Here is a 17809-nt window from a genome sequence, read left to right on the forward strand (position 1 = left end):
AATCAGGCGTTGTTAAAATGCGGTAGTACGGTTCACAAATCTGAGAGCTGTACCAAATCAGAACTTCAACAGAGTCTCATACAAGGTTGATACATTTATCTGCAGTCCCCCACCATGCGGCGATCCCTTCCTGATAGGGTCATTATTCTGCCCATATTTCCCGACTTTATCTGACCAATGGTGTCACTACTAAACTGACTAACCCGATGTAATCGGAATGGGATGATTTGATATCAAGTGTTCTTCATCTCTCTACTTTCTCTTGAAGGATTTCATTCTTTCATACATCAGTCATGTCACGCCATTTATTCTCATCGGCACCCGTCCGCCGGTTATCCCAAGCACAGACGTGCCGGCTCTTCTCAACTTCCCGACCGGCTTTGCGCCTCTCCGCATTCCCCGGCAGCGAAATCGTTCCTCGCCGCCCAGGCACTGTCGCAAGTAGCGCACATCCTCTCAAACGCTCAGCACCTCAATCCCCAACCTCTCGCTATATCCGCCAGCAACATGCGTGTTTTTCTTCCTCGTCCGTCCGCCCGGCTACCAAGGTCACGCAAAACCCGAGAACCGGAGATGATGGAGAACCCCTCATGATGGCTATTTCGCCACGGGCTGTGGAGGTGAGTTGATAATAAATTTTTTTGCTATCGATTTGCCTGCTTTTGCTTCGCTCTTCTATCTGGCTTGTGTTGGGACGGGTGGGAAGCTGTCCGGGCTGTATGGCATCAAGTGTCGAGGGTCTGTCTCGGTGTCGACTTGCTTTCAGCCGAGCAGGGAACTACCCCATGGCCGCGCCATGGGTCCTTCAGATGCTCCTCCAAATACATGCGACCATAGGGTGTGGAAAACAGGGCTTCCCGTCCGCTCAGCCGTACTTAAGCCACACGCCGGTGAGTTAGTAGTTGGGTGGGTGACCACCAGCGAATCCTCACTGTTGCATGTTTTTTGTTTCTTTTTTTGCTTCCTCTTTTCTCTATGGGATTTTGCTGTTTTTGTGAATCATGAAACTAACCCAGCGCAGCGTCTCCGCGAAATCACGGACCCAACCTCTTCTCCCTCCGCCATCAAGGAAGAGAACCCATACCACCATCTTCGCATTACAGTCACCAGTGGCGGATGCCATGGTTTCCAATATATGATGTCCTTAGAAGGGGCTTCCAAAATTGACCCGGAAGAGGATACTGTGTTTGAAGGAGAAGCAGAGGCTTCAGAAGCTGCCACAGAGTCAGCCGGCCAGGCCAAGGTCGTTATGGATGAGCCCTCGCTCGAGCTGCTGCACGGGAGCACTGTGGACTATACCACCGAGTTGATCGGGAGCCAGTTCAAGATTGTGGATAACCCCCGCGCAACAAGTAACTGCGGTTGCGGGACAAGTTTCGATGTCAGTGATTGAGAAATTCGTCCCTTGGAGGGATAGGAGGGATGGTATTTACTATTTTCTTCCTTCTCTTCTATTATTTTATGTACATCATACTGCATTCTGCACACTGGAAAGATAGATAATTACATGCTATACCCCTCTTCTCTTATATTGGTCAACTATCAACATCATCGATTTCCGACAAAGAGTAACGCGATGTGTTTTAGCAGGTTGACCAAAACCTTGATAGGATGGGGAAAAAATTTGTACATGCTCCTCCAACAATGAGTACTGCTTGCAGCTTTCTGTCGAATGGTGCCTATGTAATTTTGAGCTTGGCATTCATGCATGGATGTACAAGCAGCGTTGCGTGCATACTTGAAGTGCTTGCTCAATTGATTACATATAGACCCAATATATCACTATCTGAACTAAAGTTTACATATAAAAACTGATTGAATCCTACTGGGTCCTTGGAAATTCTAACCTACCAAGTTTAGATAGCCACTTTTCTTGCTGGCAATGAAAGTCATTCAGGCCTAATACTGTTTATCTTAGAAGACTTCAAAAAAAGACATGACAAGGCCGCATAAGCTGCTTAAATCCCGCAGCTCCCCAGAGCTAGGCTTCCTAGGTACTACTTACATGTAGGCATGAAGGGAAGGCCCGGATGGGGATGTCCACAAGCTTTCACTCTTACGTGTTTGGTTTTATTTTCGTTTCATGCCATACCTCCGAGTCAAACTTGGTTGTTTTCGTGGATTTCCCGTGAATTCCAGGCCCGGCGCCTTGTAGTAAGTAAATATGATGCAATTTCGAGAGAGAGAAAAACGCCCGTGGCTATTTTTATTCAGCCACCGGGCAGAGATTGTATGCGGAAATCTTCAAAGTCGGCTTTCTAGATTTCCGAAGTCCCGAAACCCCGAAATTCTTGTATACTTGTATATATTTGCCAGATGTGGAAGGGCATATGATATTTGTCTTACTATATTGCACTTTTAACGATTTAATATGTTATTTTGGAAATATATTTGCCATTGCCATATCGGAAATTAGTGAGCCATGCCGGTGTAGAATTTGTACGTGTATACTAGACACATAACGGAGGCCCCAAGACATGGGGGATATATAACTGGCCCTGGTCTCTCCATATGTAAGAGTATTCGCTATCACCATCAACCGATTTTTCTCCTATCCACCATGTATTTCCCCTTGAATATCTTCATTCTCCATATGATTCTGGCTGGCTATGCAAACGCCCTTCCAAACTTCACTCAACCACTCGCAAATTACAAATGGCCAAGCCAGTTCGTTCGCACCAACCAAGCAAACATCCAAGTCCTGGTCCAAGGTACTGGACCTACGGTGGTGCTACTCCCCTCATACGGAAGAGATGGCGGAGACGACTACAACTATTTCACAAACCAGCTAGTATCTGCCAGGTATCTCGTACTACGTCCTCACCCCCGGGGGACCTTCGAGTCAACTAGCCCCATGATCAATGTCAGTTTAGCAGATCTAGCAGCCGACATCGCAGCCGTGATCGACAATCTGGGTGGCGGGAAAGCAGTCGTGATCGGTCATGCGTTTGGCACATTTCTTGCACAAGTGACCTCAGTGATTTACCCGGAGAAAATTCCCGCCATAGTCGTCGCAGCTCCGGGTGGCATCGATCTACCTACTGGTGTTGCTCAACTTCCCTTCGTCGCGGGTAATACCTCGCTGCCTCTTTCTAAGCGGCTTGAGGCTCTGTAGTCTGCTTTCTTTGCTCCAGGTCACGATGCCAGTGTATGGCATGAGGGGCGGTATCCTGATGTTCTTGCCATGGAGTACACTGCGGTGAAGAAATACGGTAGCTTGAAGAGATACTGGGCTAGTGGGGATAATACACAGGTTCTGGAGTCTAGCAGAGGGTCCATTCCAATTTAGTAGTCAGTGGAACGTGAGTTCCACGCGGTACCCGGAGCGAGCCACTTCTGTTGTTATTGCTGATGCTGCTCATGCGCTTTTCCCTGAGCAGCCAAGAGCTATCGTTGAAGTTGTCTTGCCATGGTTAAAACAACAGAGCTCGAAGTTGTGATTAGATGACAATGAGTGAAAAGATAAATGTTGAGTTGGGTAGTCGGCTAGTAGGTTAGAGATGAAATATATCATATTCAGTAAAGTTCACTATAGAAATTTGCTACTGGAGTTCCCTCAGCATTCCCCTAACACATCGCATCATTTCATCCTGATATATCTGCTCTTTAATGATCAATGGGTTCCCGGAATTCGAGGACTTTTCCATATAGGCTTTCTCGCTCAATACCGGGCGTCCACTTTGTAAAAAGTGAGTTGCGAGATAATACAAAGAAAGACTATTGGAGATTAAAAAGATTTCCGGGTTAAGCTCAGAATTGCAAGCGAACTGTCCCCGAGACTCCTCCCATAAAGCATGCCAGGCCCGAAGAGCTTGATGGAGAGCCGAGAGGTCAACAGGAAGTATTGACGTCTGGGCTTCAAGAAGCAAGGCATGAACAGCTAGAATAAGCAGATTCATACCAAAGGCTGTCATATTTGACAGGGACGGAGATTTTCCAAGCAATAAACTCTTGATCGAGCTCAAGAAACAGCTAGACGGGTCTTGTGCGGGTAAAGCAGCCCAGGACGAGGCAGAATATGCATCCCAGCTTGAATTGTCGCAAGGAAAAGAAGCGCGAGTTTCCGATGGCGAAAGAAGTGGTCGACTACCACAAAGAATGGATTGATAGCAGTCTATCGCATAGACACCCCAAAGAACTCGCTTTTGTGATTCTTTCTGGATCCAGGTTTTCCATGAGCTTGCCTTCCGTGTGGCTTTCGTACACTCCCCGTGGACTTTTAGAAGGCCGGCTTGACGCACAGCAGAAACAAGCAGTGGATGTAACATTCGCGACGCGGCTCGTTCAGCACTTCCTCCATTTGCCATGCTGGCGAATTGGAACAATACAAGTGCTTGTAATTCTTCAAAATTTGGCGCTACTCCGTCGGAATGAAGACATCCTTTTGCGAACAGTGACGGGAGAGATCCGTAGAAAACCCCTGCATCTGAAAATGATATAGGGTCGGCGTCAAGCCTGGCTCCGATCAGACAAATTGCACGGACAAGTACTACTGGAGCTGATGCCAGACAAAATGTGGGAACGTGGATTATGGGCAGCAAAGCTTGGAAATGTGTAAAGAATAGTCGCGAGTACATTTCAAGCCTTTCCAAAGGGATGGTAGTATCGCTTTCGAGTGTGAGTATGTATTCACTTGGCAATCGGAAAGTATCAGGATACAACATCCGTTCGGGGATGGCGGTATACGGCGCAATCAGCGGATAGCTCGCACCGGTCATGATACTGTGATCCCCAGAGACCGAGAGCATATCTGGTGTCCACATCCAGGAGGTCATGTCAACGGAATTCTCAATATCGGCTAGCTGAGTCAAAAAATCGAGCTCATCCGGGAATATATCCATGAATGATAGTTCAATGGGCTCTAAAGTTGAGACGGTATTTTGGTCCTCATTTTCCGCTGGAGACAGGGTGTGAGTAGTTGATCTAGCTCTTTTAGGGCGTTTCTTTCGTTCAGCCCGAGTGCATGTTTGTCCTTTATGTGCACATCTCACGCAAGGTTGGCCATCGCTTGGCAATTTGCACCGAAGCTTGGCTTCCGCACAAGTAATGCAACTTTTGTTCATTCTCGAGAGAGATATCTAGGAGATGGTTTGGGGTATTCGGGAGGAAAGGAATACGAGACTTCATCAATTCCCGTTTTCCCGGCGCCAACGCCTTAGTGGCGCTTTCTCACAAATTGCATTCGTTGCTCTCGGCTTATAGGGCTGATGTGAATTCCCGAATTCCCGATCTCGACTTTTCTGCGCAGAACTGACCTTGAAATTCACATATATAAGAGGGAAAGCATGTATTCAAAACAATCCAATCCATCTCTTTATAAAATTTCAACCTTGGCAGCGCTTTTTTCCAAAATACATCATGTCAGAATCCAAATCTCACATTATGCCTTCGAGTATATCGTGGTTCGATCGCCTTTGTTTTGCTCGACGACACGAGGATCCAAAATCTTATTCAGCATGGCAAAAGAATAGCATCGTTGTGATGATCACCCTCTCAGCATTCACAGCGCCATTTGCCTCCAGCATTCTTTTTCCATCCTTCACCACCCTAGTGGAATATTTCCACACAACAGAGCCTAAAGTAGCCCTGACTACAACGGTATTCCTCATCGGTCTAGCCATCGCGCCTTTATGGTGGAGTTCGTTGAGCCAGGAATATGGACGTCGACCAGTGCTGGTTTTCAGTTTCCTCATTTCGGCCATTGCCGTCATTGTCTGCGCAGTGTCAAATTCACTACCTCTGATCATTGTCTTTCGATTTATCGAGGCGGTGGGATGCTCATCGGCTCAGAGTGTTGGGGCAGGTGTCATCAGTGACATCTATATCTCAACAGAGCGTGGAACTGCCTTGGGATGGTTCTACCTTGGAACTCTGATCGGGCCTCTAGTTGCCCCGATTGTAGGAGGCGCTCTTCAAATATGGCTTGGGTGGCGATCGAACTTGTATTTTATGGCTATATTCACCTTCGCCATCGCAATACTCATCTTGTTCGCTTTGCCCGAGACCCTGGTGAAGGTATCCACCAGAGAGAATGTCGGATCATCGCTATCCTGGCTTCAAAAAGTTCAACGCGATGCTGTTTCCCCTTTGCCCAAACTCAAACTCCTCCTGATTCCATCGATCGCGCTGTCTGTGTGCTACGTCAGCATTTGCTTTGCAAGTTTGTACTGCTTCAACACTACGCTCCCATATGCATACTCTGCACCTCCATATAACTTCTCCTCCATTGAAGTTGGTCTTTGCTATATTAGCAATTGTCTGGGTTATGCAATTGGCAGCGTTGCAGGTGGACGGCTCAGCGATGCGAAGTTGCGCGAGTACCAAGCTACGCACGACGGGGAGATCAACCCGGTGGAAAGACTGAAGACCGTGTGGTATGGGGTGGGTTTTGTTCCGGTTGGCCTTCTCCTCTATGGTTGGCTGGTTGAAAAACAAATTTTCTGGTTTGCGCCCTTGGTGGGAGCGTTTCTCTTTGGATTGGGACTTATGCTTATCACTTCAACGATCATGCCCTTCCTCGTGGATGTCAAGTCTGGAGTCGGCGCTTCTGTTGTGGCCGATTTGAACTTGGTGCGGAATATCCTTGCGGCTATTGGCACTGTTGTCTCCCCTATTGCAGTGGCAAGCATCGGGTATGGGTGGTGGATGACAATTCTGGCAATCCTGTGCTCTTTTGGGGTTATCTGTATGGCTGTCGTTGTTCGGAGAGAGAGAGCCAAGAAAGAACCCTCTCCAGAAACGTTGGCGTAGGGATGTCGTCTTATCCTCCTTTATGTTTTATTAGACTTCTTTTTCGATATAGATGGGTCATACCTCCAGGGCTGGAATGAGTAGTTAGATAATATTTAATGAAGCATCATGGAATCCATGGATGGTTACATAGCCCATTTGTACAAATGGTCTAAGCATCTGAGGAGGGAGTCAGGCATTTGTCGTAGAGAGTAGACTTGTGTTAGATTTGGCTTAGTTCTCAGATATGCATTTCGATATATTTGCCCCCTCTTTCTGATGAGCCCTTGTAGTCAGAATTGGGGATCTGTGCGATGTGATGAGGGTCGTGAGCACAAGTCAGTCGTGTCCTGATTTCACTGGCTTTATACGAAGTACGGAGTAGGCAAGACAGGATTACCACGGACTCTATAGCGTTGTCAGCCCGACATACAACAGCTACTGAATGCATGATATCTTGCGTCTGAGGGAATATTTCCATCATGGCAAGCACCAAGGATTTGTGACTGCTTTCGCTTGATGGAGGTGGCATCCGTGGCCTATCAATTCTCCTGATCCTGAAGCGAGGAGTGTTCTAGGTTCTCGACCAGGAACTCGATTTTACATATAAGAGACCCTTGAAGTCATGCCAGTTCTTCGATCTCATTGCAGGGACTTCAACTGGTGGTTTAATTGCAATAACGCTTGGTGCGTTAGGCATGACAATAGACGACTGCATTAAAGAATATTTGCAGTTGGCACCTAAGGTATTCGAAGAAGGCGGAGCCAATGGCAATGGCTTGGAGTCAGTGGTTACACCAACGGGATGCCAGGCAATGCATCCCAGAATTGTTGCAGATTGCACTTTATGGATGTCACAACTGAGGTGCCTAGGAGACGGCCTCTTTCGTATAGACGAAGAAGCAGCACAGAAGCTTGCGCTTTATATCTGCTTGATGTTGAGGGGTCCGGCATGAAGGCTGATGCGTGGGAATCTCCTTACGTCGAATTCATAAGTGTATGTGTACTTGAAATACCGCTGATTTCACGAGGGTGGATGGTCGACTTTTGGTTAAGTCAGGTGAACTGCCTAGATGTTCAGAAGAATAAGGGGGGATGCTGTAATATGATTGGGACTATAAGGCTTGAACAATGAATATCAATGATTTGTGTATCAAAACTTCTGGTATCGCTAGGAAGAAAACAAAGAAATCATGAATATAGAGACTGAAATAACGGCAAATGCCTAGTCCCATGTAGAAACCAAGGTCTTAATCCTCCTCCATCTTCGCAAGTCCACCACGGCTACGCCGAATGCGTTCATCCAGGGTATCCTCCTGTACTCGCTTATTGACATCAGACATGAACCTGCCACGGTCTGAGCGCTGCCTATCGTCAGCCTCCCGCTGCTCTTCCTCCTTGGCAGATATCTCCGTGATTCGTCGGAGTCGCTCTGATTCAATTTCTGCAGCGTTGGATTGCATTTCTGCCAACTTGCGGCGGCGTTCTTCTTCCAGATCCTTGGGATCAGGCTTGTTTGTTGGGGGACGGGTCGAGGGTGGCCCCATGGCTCGACCAGAGTCATGTCGATTATTGTATTCGCGCCGGGGGAAGTCACGGCGGCGATCTTCCTCGGCGGGGGGCGTTCTTTGCGATCGATAGATGGGCGAGGAGATCGGGATTTCCGGGATAGTGAGCGCTCTCGCCGGGCACCTCTGTCGTCGCGATCTTGGTGTCGGCTGGAGTAGGAGTCTCTCTTATCGTGATAATCGCGACGGTCTCGGCCCCGGTCCCTATCATCCCGGCGAGATCGGTTCTCGTCACTCCTCCGATCACGGGTGTCTGGGCGGTGTTCGTCGTCGCGGCGTTCACGATCACGGTCACTTCGGTGTCTGCGGGAAGATCGATCGGGCGAAGTGGGTGATCTAGATCGGTGTCGTCGAGGTGAAGATCTTCGGTGGTGGCGGTCACGGCGATCATCATCGGCATCATCACTATAGCGTCTGCGCTTTGAGTCGTGGGTGCGATGGCGACGGTCACGATCCTTTCCCCGATCACGATCTCCGCGTTCCTTCTCTCTTTCCTTGCGTCTGAGCGTCTCTTTCACCATCGCCTCATAAGCCGCCTGTTCTCTCTTCTTCACTTCGAGTAGCGGGTCCGCCATAACCTTCGACATGGTGTCGCGCGCCGAGACAATAGATGGGCCGGCCGCCGCACCGTTGCCCACCACCTCCGAACCCTTCTCGAGCTTCTTTGTATCAGGGTCGTTCTTTAGAAGGACGCCATCGATGCGTCGCTTTCCCAGCAGATATCCTTCCATCTCCTCCGAGTAGTGCCCGGTCTCGGTCGAGGGTGCCTGGTACATCCAGTCGACCCGGCTGACTTGCTTTGTCTTTCCGGAGGCTTCTTGGAGGCGTTGAATCTCCTCCATCTGGCGCTCCTCCTCGCGTTCACGTCGTAGCTGCGCGATCTGTTTGCGCTCGTCGAGAGCGCGCTTCTCTTCGAGCCATACGCGCTCCTGGTTCTTGATCAAGCCTGGATGCCATGACCTGGTTGGACGATTAGTGATATGCTTCTCTGAATATGGAGGTCGGGACTCGATACTTACTTCTTCAGGTTCAGATCTCCACCCATGATGCTTGGAAATGCAAAGAATAAACTAAAAAAGTTGGTATGAATACGTTGCTATGCCCGAAGGTCAATCCCCGTCGGGACCTAAAGCTCAGTTGCCACCGATCACGTGATCTATCCAAGAACTACACTTTTTGATATGGAAAGTGTTAGGATGAATGAATATGTTGAATAAAATGAAATAATGAAATGGAAATTTCCCATTTCCTTCTTTTCCTCTAAAAGAGTCGAGATATGCATACACCCTCAGCTACCAGAGTAGAATTAGCCATAAACCAGAAGCATTAGAGGTGTAGAAGTTAGAAATAAAAACGAGAAAATAGCAAATGACAGGGGTTAACTCTAAATACAAGGTGAGGAATCGAAATCGAAACAAAACGCATCATATCATATCGTCATCGCCATGTAACTCCAATAACAAAGCCAGATTACCAGAAACTACACCATCCAATCCAGTGTTGACAGATATTCTCAACATTGGTTGCCTGAGCAATGAGCTTGTCCACCTGGTCACTGACACTCAGCTCTTCGTTATTTCTGAAGTCTCGTCCGGTGAGTTTCTCCTTGACTCGGGCGAGAACCTGGAGAGCACGGGCATTCTGTGCCTCGCGGGCTTCTTGCGGAACGCCTTCTGGAGCATCAAGAATACCACCTTCAAGCATGGACGGGCGACGGCGACGGGAGAATTCGGCCGGTTGGGCGCCGGGTTCGAAATTGACACCTTCCATGATGGACCCGCGACGATCCGCAGGGAGAGACACACGGTCGGGGGACGAATCTTGTGTACCCAGACGCCAATTGATTAGAGGGTCATGGATGAACTAGAAAAGTAAAAGTCAGTGGGTGTGGTTTTAGAACGTCAAGAAACCAAGTTACTTACAGCCTCCAAAACCGCCATTAAGGAATCCTTATGCTCTCGTAGAACACGCATGACAGCCTCGCAAGTGATGCGGTAGCTACCCTCAATGTTGCTGACTTCCATGGCGAATGTCAACATGCGAGTAAGTCTGAACGGAACCCGCTCCGGGTACTTCTCTCGGTGCATTGCGATCTCGAAACAATCACCAAAGTCGATATGAACCACACGGCCATTACCACGATCCAGCAACAAGTTCGATGGATGTCTGTCTCCCAAACCAAGAATGTAGCCGACCATAGACATAACACCGAGCGACCGAGTATAGTTGGTACGGCGTTCGAGCCATGCCTCGGAGCTCTTGCTCTTGAGCCATAGCACCCGGTACAAATCTTTGCCGGTCGTGTTGTCCATAGCGTAGCCGAAGACTTCAACCTTCTGCATGAGAGTAAGGCTATCGTAGTCAGGTGCCATTTGAAGCATGATCCGGTGCTCGATGTTGAGTAAAATCCGACGGCTTTCACGATATTCCTTGATCAAGGCATGCAATGTATCACTGTTGGACACCCATCCCAGCAGACCAGAGCTCTGAGACAATGGAATGGCAGGGAAGCGCTGAACTGACAAGTGTCGCTTGAAACTCTCACTATCATTATCCAGCAAAGTATTGCATAAGCCAAAGAGTTGCATGACTCGCTCATCTTGTCGGATATCTTCATGACCCTTGACCAGGTACATGTAAGAACTTCCATTGCTGCCCTTGAGCGTCATGCGACGAGGTCGCTTCTTTGTCTGCAAGACATGCAAGATCGGGTCAAAGCTCATGATTCGAATGACTGGCTTACCACTCTGGTATGTTCCTGGGACGGCAAGGTCAAGGTCTGAGCAATCTTTGAGTCGAGGAGACACATATTTGAGATCGAGAGTCGATAGCTGTGGCAGTTGTCGGCTGATCTTGCGGAACACAGTGTAATACAAGTCCCAAGCTTGGTTGAGATCGCCGATTTCCTCCGATTCGCGATACATCATGCAGTAGTGCTTGGCTTCAGCCAGATCACGACCGAAAGCTTGGGCAAATGACACCTCGCGAAGGGTCTCGGCTCCCTTGTCTAGCATATCATGGAAGGGAGCAAGTGTTGAGAACATGCCTTCAACATTGTGATCACCGAAATAGAGACGAGAGGCTTCTTCCAGACCTTCATGCCAGAGTTCATGCCACAAGACCGCAACTCGGATAAGTTCATGACTCACAAGATCTGCTTGCTCGACAAGCTTGGCACTATGTTGCCGCATACTTTCCATGATGTTGCTAGCAGATTGAGAGCGTCGAGTCACGTTCGATTTCATTGCCACCGTCAGTGGATAAACAAGGGCTTGAGGATGCGCTTTGCCAACCTCGGCAAGCAACCTATGAACCGCACCCCGGACCCTGATATTGGGCTGATTGATTCGAGCGATCAATTGAGGAGTGACAGCAAGCCAAGTGTCAATATTGACAGCCGTAAATCCCTCCGTGACGACAGTATTCACCTCATGATCTCCGCCGTGATTAAACCACAGAGTAAGTAATCTTAAGGTGTCTTGCAACGAAGATGTCAAGGACAAAGCAATGGAGCGAATGAATCCGCGAATGGCAGGAATCACATGCTCTGTAACGATATGGGGAGGAACCGGCGTAGGCAAGCCCTCACGGTTAGCCTGGTTGGAAATCGTTGTAACAACTTCAAAGTTTGCAAGTGCCCAGGAGTGCCACGCCTTGTATGAATCCCGGTTGTATTGGGTCGCCGCCGAGTAGGCGTTGAGAACATCTCGAACGTTTTCCGGCCTCCAATCACCTCTCTGCAGAGTTGTCTGCCACTCTCCTTGCCTAAGATAGCTCTTGGAAAGAAGTTTTCTGAATTTGCTGGCGTCCCCAATCCGTTCGTTCAGACTGATAACATCTGGGTGGTTCTGATCGGCGACCCCGTTGACTCCATTCGCACCATGGTGATCGGCATTTGATACCATGAGTGTGTTGTATCTGGAAAAATCATCGGTCAGACCAGAGGTAAACTCCTTCATCATTTCAAGAGATTCTAGTTGGTGACCATTTGCCCAACTGAATTTCAGCCTGGCGTATGTAACTTCGGGCGGTGCGATAGTGCGCATGCCATTGGCATCGGACACCACTGTCTCTAGAGATGCAAGGGACCGTTCTGCAAGACCCATGCGATTGGACTTGCGACAAAGATTGGCGAATTTGATGGACATGTCGAGATTCTCACGTGGGGCAGTGACAAGAGCTCTGACCTTGAGCATACGCTGCCACACTTCCACGTTTTGTTGACACCCAAGCAATCTTTGGTTCCACGTTTTACGCATAGCATCTTGCTTTTCAGGGTCGCCGATGTTTTGCTTGTATGTGATGATCTCTTCTAGCTCAGCGAGCATCTGGACCCGGACAACGACATTGTAGGCACGATTGTATGACTCCCCTAGAAGAGCAGACAATTCCGTATCGAGACCATTGCGAGCCTTCTCGATGTACATATTGGCCTCTTCGAATTGGTTGCGATGGATTGCCAGAATGGCACCGAAGAATGAGCGGTCCGGAGTCTGCTCTTTCATGACACCGAGGTAAGAGTCCATCAACTCCCACTGGCCCCGACCCCAGGCAGCGGCAGCGGCAAGAGGTGCAATAGCTCGGCGATGCTCCAGTGATGCTTGGTTCCATTTTTCTTGAGCGAGGTCTGAGAGAACCTTCCACTCGCCAAGAGCATGCAAACAGCGCATCTTACCCATTGTGATACCAAATGAGTCTGGGTCTGTCTTCTCGCGTCGCTTGTAAGCAGCAAGGGCTTCGTCCCACCGTTGAAGCTTTTCAAACCATGTTTCCTTGAGCTCAACATCTCGATACGCCTGGGCTTTGCGAAGGATACCAATAGCAGCGTCAGACTGTTGAAGTTGGTTGTTAATGGTAATCAAAGCTTCGACAGCACCCGAATTCTGATCTTGCTCAAACTCGAGTTCTTTGTAGTGAAGGGCTTTAGCAAAAGCGTGACACTTTGCAGCATACTTTCCAAGAGTGCGGATGTCGATGGGAAGAGCCTTGTCGTCGTGCTCCATGAATTCAGCCAGATTGAGAAGAATTTGCAAAATCTCTGGGGAGATGTTGGGAGAAGTAAGCGCCTTTTCAATTGAGCGGACGAGCTCTTCCTGGTATTGATCATACAACTCAGTCCAGCATGAGACAAAAGCAGCATTGAAAAGGTCCCTTGAGAGCGGCTGGTAGATTCCAGCCAAGCTAGCACAAGCACGTAGCGCCGGGGATGGGGATTCCTTCAAGAGCTCAATGCTGAAACGGCGTATCCATTCCTGCCAATCCTCACGAGTGGACTTTTGCGAAGCATCCCACGCGTTCTTCAGATGTTGCTGGTTCACGACAATCTTCTTTTGTCCAATTTCAGAAAAATTGGTGTCATCAGTAGGGAAAGCATAAACCTCTTCTGGGTTGAGGTCCTGCGGCAGTGGGTCGCCCTTCTGAAGTTTCGTCACAAGGATTTGGTAGTTGACATGCGTAATCTGATGGGTTTTTAGGACCTTGTTGAGAAGATGAATGTAATGCGTGAAGTCCTGTCCGAGTTGGAAAATGAGAGCACAGATGCAGTCCATCGCAGCTTGACGCAACACACGATCACCGCTAGCCACGACTCGGGACAGGGAATGAACCATTAGGGATGCAAAGTCAGAGACATTAACTTGCCGCGATAGTTTTGTCAAGCTGTCGATAGCAGATTTTCGGATGCTCTGAGGATTTTGTGGCCGATCAAACAGATGGACAATGGAAGGAATGATGAGATGCATGTATTCCTCTCCGCTTGTACCGAAAATCAAAAGGGCGTGAAGAATCTTCTCGGAGGGCTGGCGACGAGGCGATGTGTCTTTATCCAGTGTATCGAGCATCAGAGGAATCAGGCCAGCAAGATACTTCCGGAATTCTCCTTCCAACGACCTAGCAATCGCCTCGACCAAGAATATAATGGTACCCTGGATTTGATATGAAGCATCCCAGAAATCTCTAATGACCTCGATGATCTCTGGCAAGAAAGTGCGAATATGCTGTCGCACGATATTCACTAGGATTGCCATCTGATTGAAATAGGACTCAAGGCGGCTAGCGGGAGCGCTTCTAATGACTAAGATGAACCCTGGAATGATTTGTCCAAGGAATGGGACACACTTCAAACCCAGAGTCTTGAAGATTGTAACGATGGCATCAATGACAGCTGAGTGATATTGCGCCAGGGAGTTTTCTCGCAGAATGTTCTGCATCAAAGTATGGATGACCACCGTGGGATAATACTCCTCGTTGGAAGGAGTGAGGCCCTGCATAATGAGGGCAACATCAGAAACATTCTGTATTTCGTTGATGTGGTGCACATCAGGTTCGATCTCGCTGATCTGTTGGTACTTGTAGGGATCGAGGGCACCGAGGACTCCGAGAAGCTTGATGGTCTCTTTGCGCAGAGAGCCTGTCTGTTCTGTTTTGATAATGTTGATGAGTACGGCGAGAAGATGGGGATATTCCATGTATGGCTCGATAACGTAGCCTGAATTGCTCGCCAACTGGCCCAATGTCCGAAGCGCAGCTTCACGTTTGGTATGCGACGAAAGGTCCTGGAGCGAGTCCAAAATAATTGGCATAATCTGCGGCAGATATTGTCTCATCTCATGGCCGCCGACATTGGCAAGCTCACCAACTGCCTTCAAAGTAGTGGCAGCAACGCCTGGATTAATGTCGGTTGCTTTGGGCAACAATGCGGTCACCATGGGATCAACGTAGGACCTGATCAATTTCGTCGCATTGGAGACAAACAAGCTGATAAGTTGAGCTGTTTCCTCCTTTTGGCGAGCGGTATTCGCGAAGCCAAGGCCAGTGAGAAGATTGACCAGCAGTTTTCGTAGTGGCGGGAAGACATAAGCAGGGTTGACGCTGGAAAGTCGACCGATAATGCAGATCGCGGCTTCTTTGACATCAAAAACCTCATCATTGACTGCTAAGAACAAACATCGAATATTCTCTGGTCGTGCCAGATGACGATCGAATTTGCGGTCTAACGACCACAAAACGGTGCGTCGGATTTCAGGGTCAGGGTCTCCGATACCCACAGTCAAGAGCTTGTCAATTACCTCACTGACAACTTGAATAGAGTGTCCGCTGGTTTGGTTTATGATTGGATCGTGAACGAACAGTTGACAGCACGTAAGAGCTGACGCTTTTCGAATTTCCGGGTTATCATTTTCCACGTAGTTGATAGCAACATCACGCACGAACTCGTTCAGTATGTGCCCAGAGAAGTCAAAGCTGCCCAACGTGTGAAGTGCTAATGCGATATCGGAATCAGAGTGAAGCTCATGGGGTGTAAAGTCTTTTGCGAATGATGGCATAGGAGGTAGTCGGTTTTCGGGACAGCCGAGGGGACGGAATGGCGTTCCACAAAGGATGATACTCAGCATATCAAGAAGCTTTTCCTGGATCATAGGTTTGATGGGAGGAATGTAATGAGCCATGTCGACCAGAGCCTGTGTTAATGATTTGCTCAACCCACAGGCAAAAATGGGATCCAGGAGAGCCTCCATGTATTTGCTGAGCGCCTGCCCCACTGCGAGGGACAGCATGCTAATGCATTCAAACATCGGTGCTTCGTTAACTCCCGATCGATTCCTCGCCTTCATTGCAAGTCCCTCTCGAATGTAAATGATGATGCCATCGAGATATTGGCTGATAGCGGTGCCCACTGCATTGGCAATCTTTCCAATGGCAATGAAGGCGGAGTTCCTCTCTTTGTCTCTCTTGAGTTGCGCTTGAAGGTAGACCATGAATTTGTGTAGATAGATCTCAATGAAATCGGTGGGGGCATATGAGGCAAGAATGGGGATTGTGAGAACGACTTCGGTGCGAATCTTTGGGTCACGGTGGTCCTTGAGACGGAGGATGATTTCGCAAGCATTCCGATAATGTTCCTTCATGAACATTGTGCCCTTCAAGATCAGCTCTTTGATGATTAAAATGGAGCCATGAATATGATCAATATTATGAGACTTCAAGCCCAGGAGTGCTTCATCGTATATCCGTGCAAACCATGATTGACGGACTTGAGAATCACGAGCCACGATTATTTCAAAGCATTCGCCAACGGCCTCGGCGGCAGTCTCACGTATGAGGACTTTTGGGTCTCGAAGGGCAACCCAGACAAGCTCAAAGACCTGGGGAACGAAGCCGTAGAGGAGTGTTGGTGAGCCCTTGGCCAGTTCCCGGATCACAAGCACTGCTGCAAACCGCCGACTTTCCTGGCGCTCGGATTGTAACCATTCTAATGCAGATTGTATTTCGCTTTCCACCAGTTCTGCGGTTAGAGCCCCGCCGGGCTTCGCGAGGCGGCCCAGCGATCGGGCCGCATACACCAAGACCACATTATCATTGCTGCGAAGGGCGCTGCGCAAGTAACTGGCAAATCTCGTTGTTTTCTGAGCCGCATCGACACCGTCAAAGTCAATGAGCCGATCGAGTGCTAACAAGCCACCGATTCTTTCGTTTGCATCGCTGCCGTTGACCACGAGTTGGGCGATGCGTTGGCTAACGGCGTTGTAAAATTCCACGAACTTCTCCGACGGCCAATCTGCAGAAGGAGATATGTCAGCTAGTTAGAGGTCTCGGAGTTCAACCGGCAGTACCTCTAGACACGGATAGGACATTATCATAGAGCTCGTAGGCAGCTCTGGCTCTGGCCTCCTCATTCTTTGACTTGAGCTCCACGAACAACCTTTGGGTCACGTCTGTGATTGCACCTGCTTGGGCCATATTTGCGAATCACACCCCAGGGTGGACATTGGAATACAAGGTCTAGGCCATAAAATAAAAACACGCAGAGCGCATAAAGTTGGATGGTAGAGGGAGGGTCATGTGTGAGGCTTGGAGAAGGTCGAGGGGTGCACGGGCCAGTTTGGAGTTCCCGACTCCGTGCGACCCTGGCTCTTGACTATCTAACATCACTCTAGTTATATGTAATCACTACTTACTATTTGATATCTATTTTGACATTATTCAGTATATTGAGGATAATCCCTGGTGCTTGAATACTATTCAAATTCTGATGGGTCTAAGAATCGAGCCATATTACCCCCAGCACCAATACGTCACCCAAGGGATCCGATGGATCATGGCATTGACAATCCAGGTAGTCTAACATTTGTGCAGAAAATTGATTATAAAAAATACATCTAAAACAGACATTGGAGTGCTCATCTCAAATATAGCGTTAAGGAAAGAGGCTACATAAGCGGCCGACTTTGCTTGTTTTGTATCATTCAGATTTCCACGAGGCTAGAGGTGCACAGGTTTGCTTCCTAAGATTCAAAGGTTGCATCTATAAATTTGATAAGACCCATTCAGGAGGCATTTCGTTAAGATCAATTCACTCTCCCCCACTAGGACAGGTATTTGAATGCTCGATATCTGTGGACAAAGTGACTTAATACCAGGCTTCTAGCACATCCTAGGGGAAGCTTTGTAGAACAGCCTTTTATGTTGTAGTGACTAATAGAGAATATGAGACGATTCCTCGGAATTTCAAA

At 48.5% G+C, this 17809-nt stretch overlaps 6 protein-coding genes across 6 annotated transcripts; 3 read left to right on the plus strand and 3 right to left on the minus strand.

The window, feature by feature from the left end:
• Positions 1–293: 293 nt before the first annotated feature.
• N7517_005170 (HesB/IscA family protein) lies at positions 294–1393 on the plus strand (the record flags this gene model as incomplete). Its single annotated transcript, XM_056722900.1, has 2 exons — positions 294–620; positions 1022–1393. The coding sequence occupies 2 exons, from the start codon at positions 294–296 to the stop codon at positions 1391–1393; spliced, it is 699 nt and encodes a 232-aa protein (XP_056579150.1).
• A 1167-nt stretch (positions 1394–2560) lies between these two features.
• On the plus strand, positions 2561–3440 carry N7517_005171 (alpha/beta fold hydrolase; the record flags this gene model as incomplete). The annotated part of the gene is given in 3 exon segments (XM_056722901.1): positions 2561–3114; positions 3148–3273; positions 3290–3440. 3 exon segments carry the CDS (start codon positions 2561–2563, stop codon positions 3438–3440), a joined length of 831 nt encoding a protein of 276 aa, XP_056579151.1.
• Positions 3441–3542: 102 nt separating this feature from the next.
• N7517_005172 (uncharacterized protein) lies at positions 3543–4841 on the minus strand (the record flags this gene model as incomplete). The annotated part of the gene is made up of 1 exon (XM_056722902.1): positions 3543–4841. One exon carries the CDS (start codon positions 4839–4841, stop codon positions 3543–3545), a length of 1299 nt encoding a protein of 432 aa, XP_056579152.1.
• A 517-nt stretch (positions 4842–5358) lies between these two features.
• Positions 5359–6750, plus strand: N7517_005173 (MFS transporter; the record flags this gene model as incomplete). The annotated part of the gene is made up of 1 exon (XM_056722903.1): positions 5359–6750. One exon carries the CDS (start codon positions 5359–5361, stop codon positions 6748–6750), a length of 1392 nt encoding a protein of 463 aa, XP_056579153.1.
• A 1229-nt stretch (positions 6751–7979) lies between these two features.
• Positions 7980–9342, minus strand: cwc25 (U2-type spliceosomal complex subunit CWC25; the record flags this gene model as incomplete). Its single annotated transcript, XM_056722904.1, has 3 exons — positions 7980–8240; positions 8285–9257; positions 9317–9342. 3 exons carry the CDS (start codon positions 9340–9342, stop codon positions 7980–7982), a joined length of 1260 nt encoding a protein of 419 aa, XP_056579154.1.
• A 425-nt stretch (positions 9343–9767) lies between these two features.
• Positions 9768–17036, minus strand: tor (putative TOR pathway phosphatidylinositol 3-kinase TorA; the record flags this gene model as incomplete). Its single annotated transcript, XM_056722905.1, has 3 exons — positions 9768–10160; positions 10220–16854; positions 16910–17036. The coding sequence occupies 3 exons, from the start codon at positions 17034–17036 to the stop codon at positions 9768–9770; spliced, it is 7155 nt and encodes a 2384-aa protein (XP_056579155.1).
• Between the last annotated feature and the right edge of the window lie 773 nt (positions 17037–17809).

Source organism: Penicillium concentricum (assembly GCF_028827145.1).
Source record: "Penicillium concentricum strain IBT 3081 chromosome Unknown utg000002l_segment0_segment0, whole genome shotgun sequence".
Lineage (NCBI taxonomy): Eukaryota > Fungi > Ascomycota > Eurotiomycetes > Eurotiales > Aspergillaceae > Penicillium > Penicillium concentricum.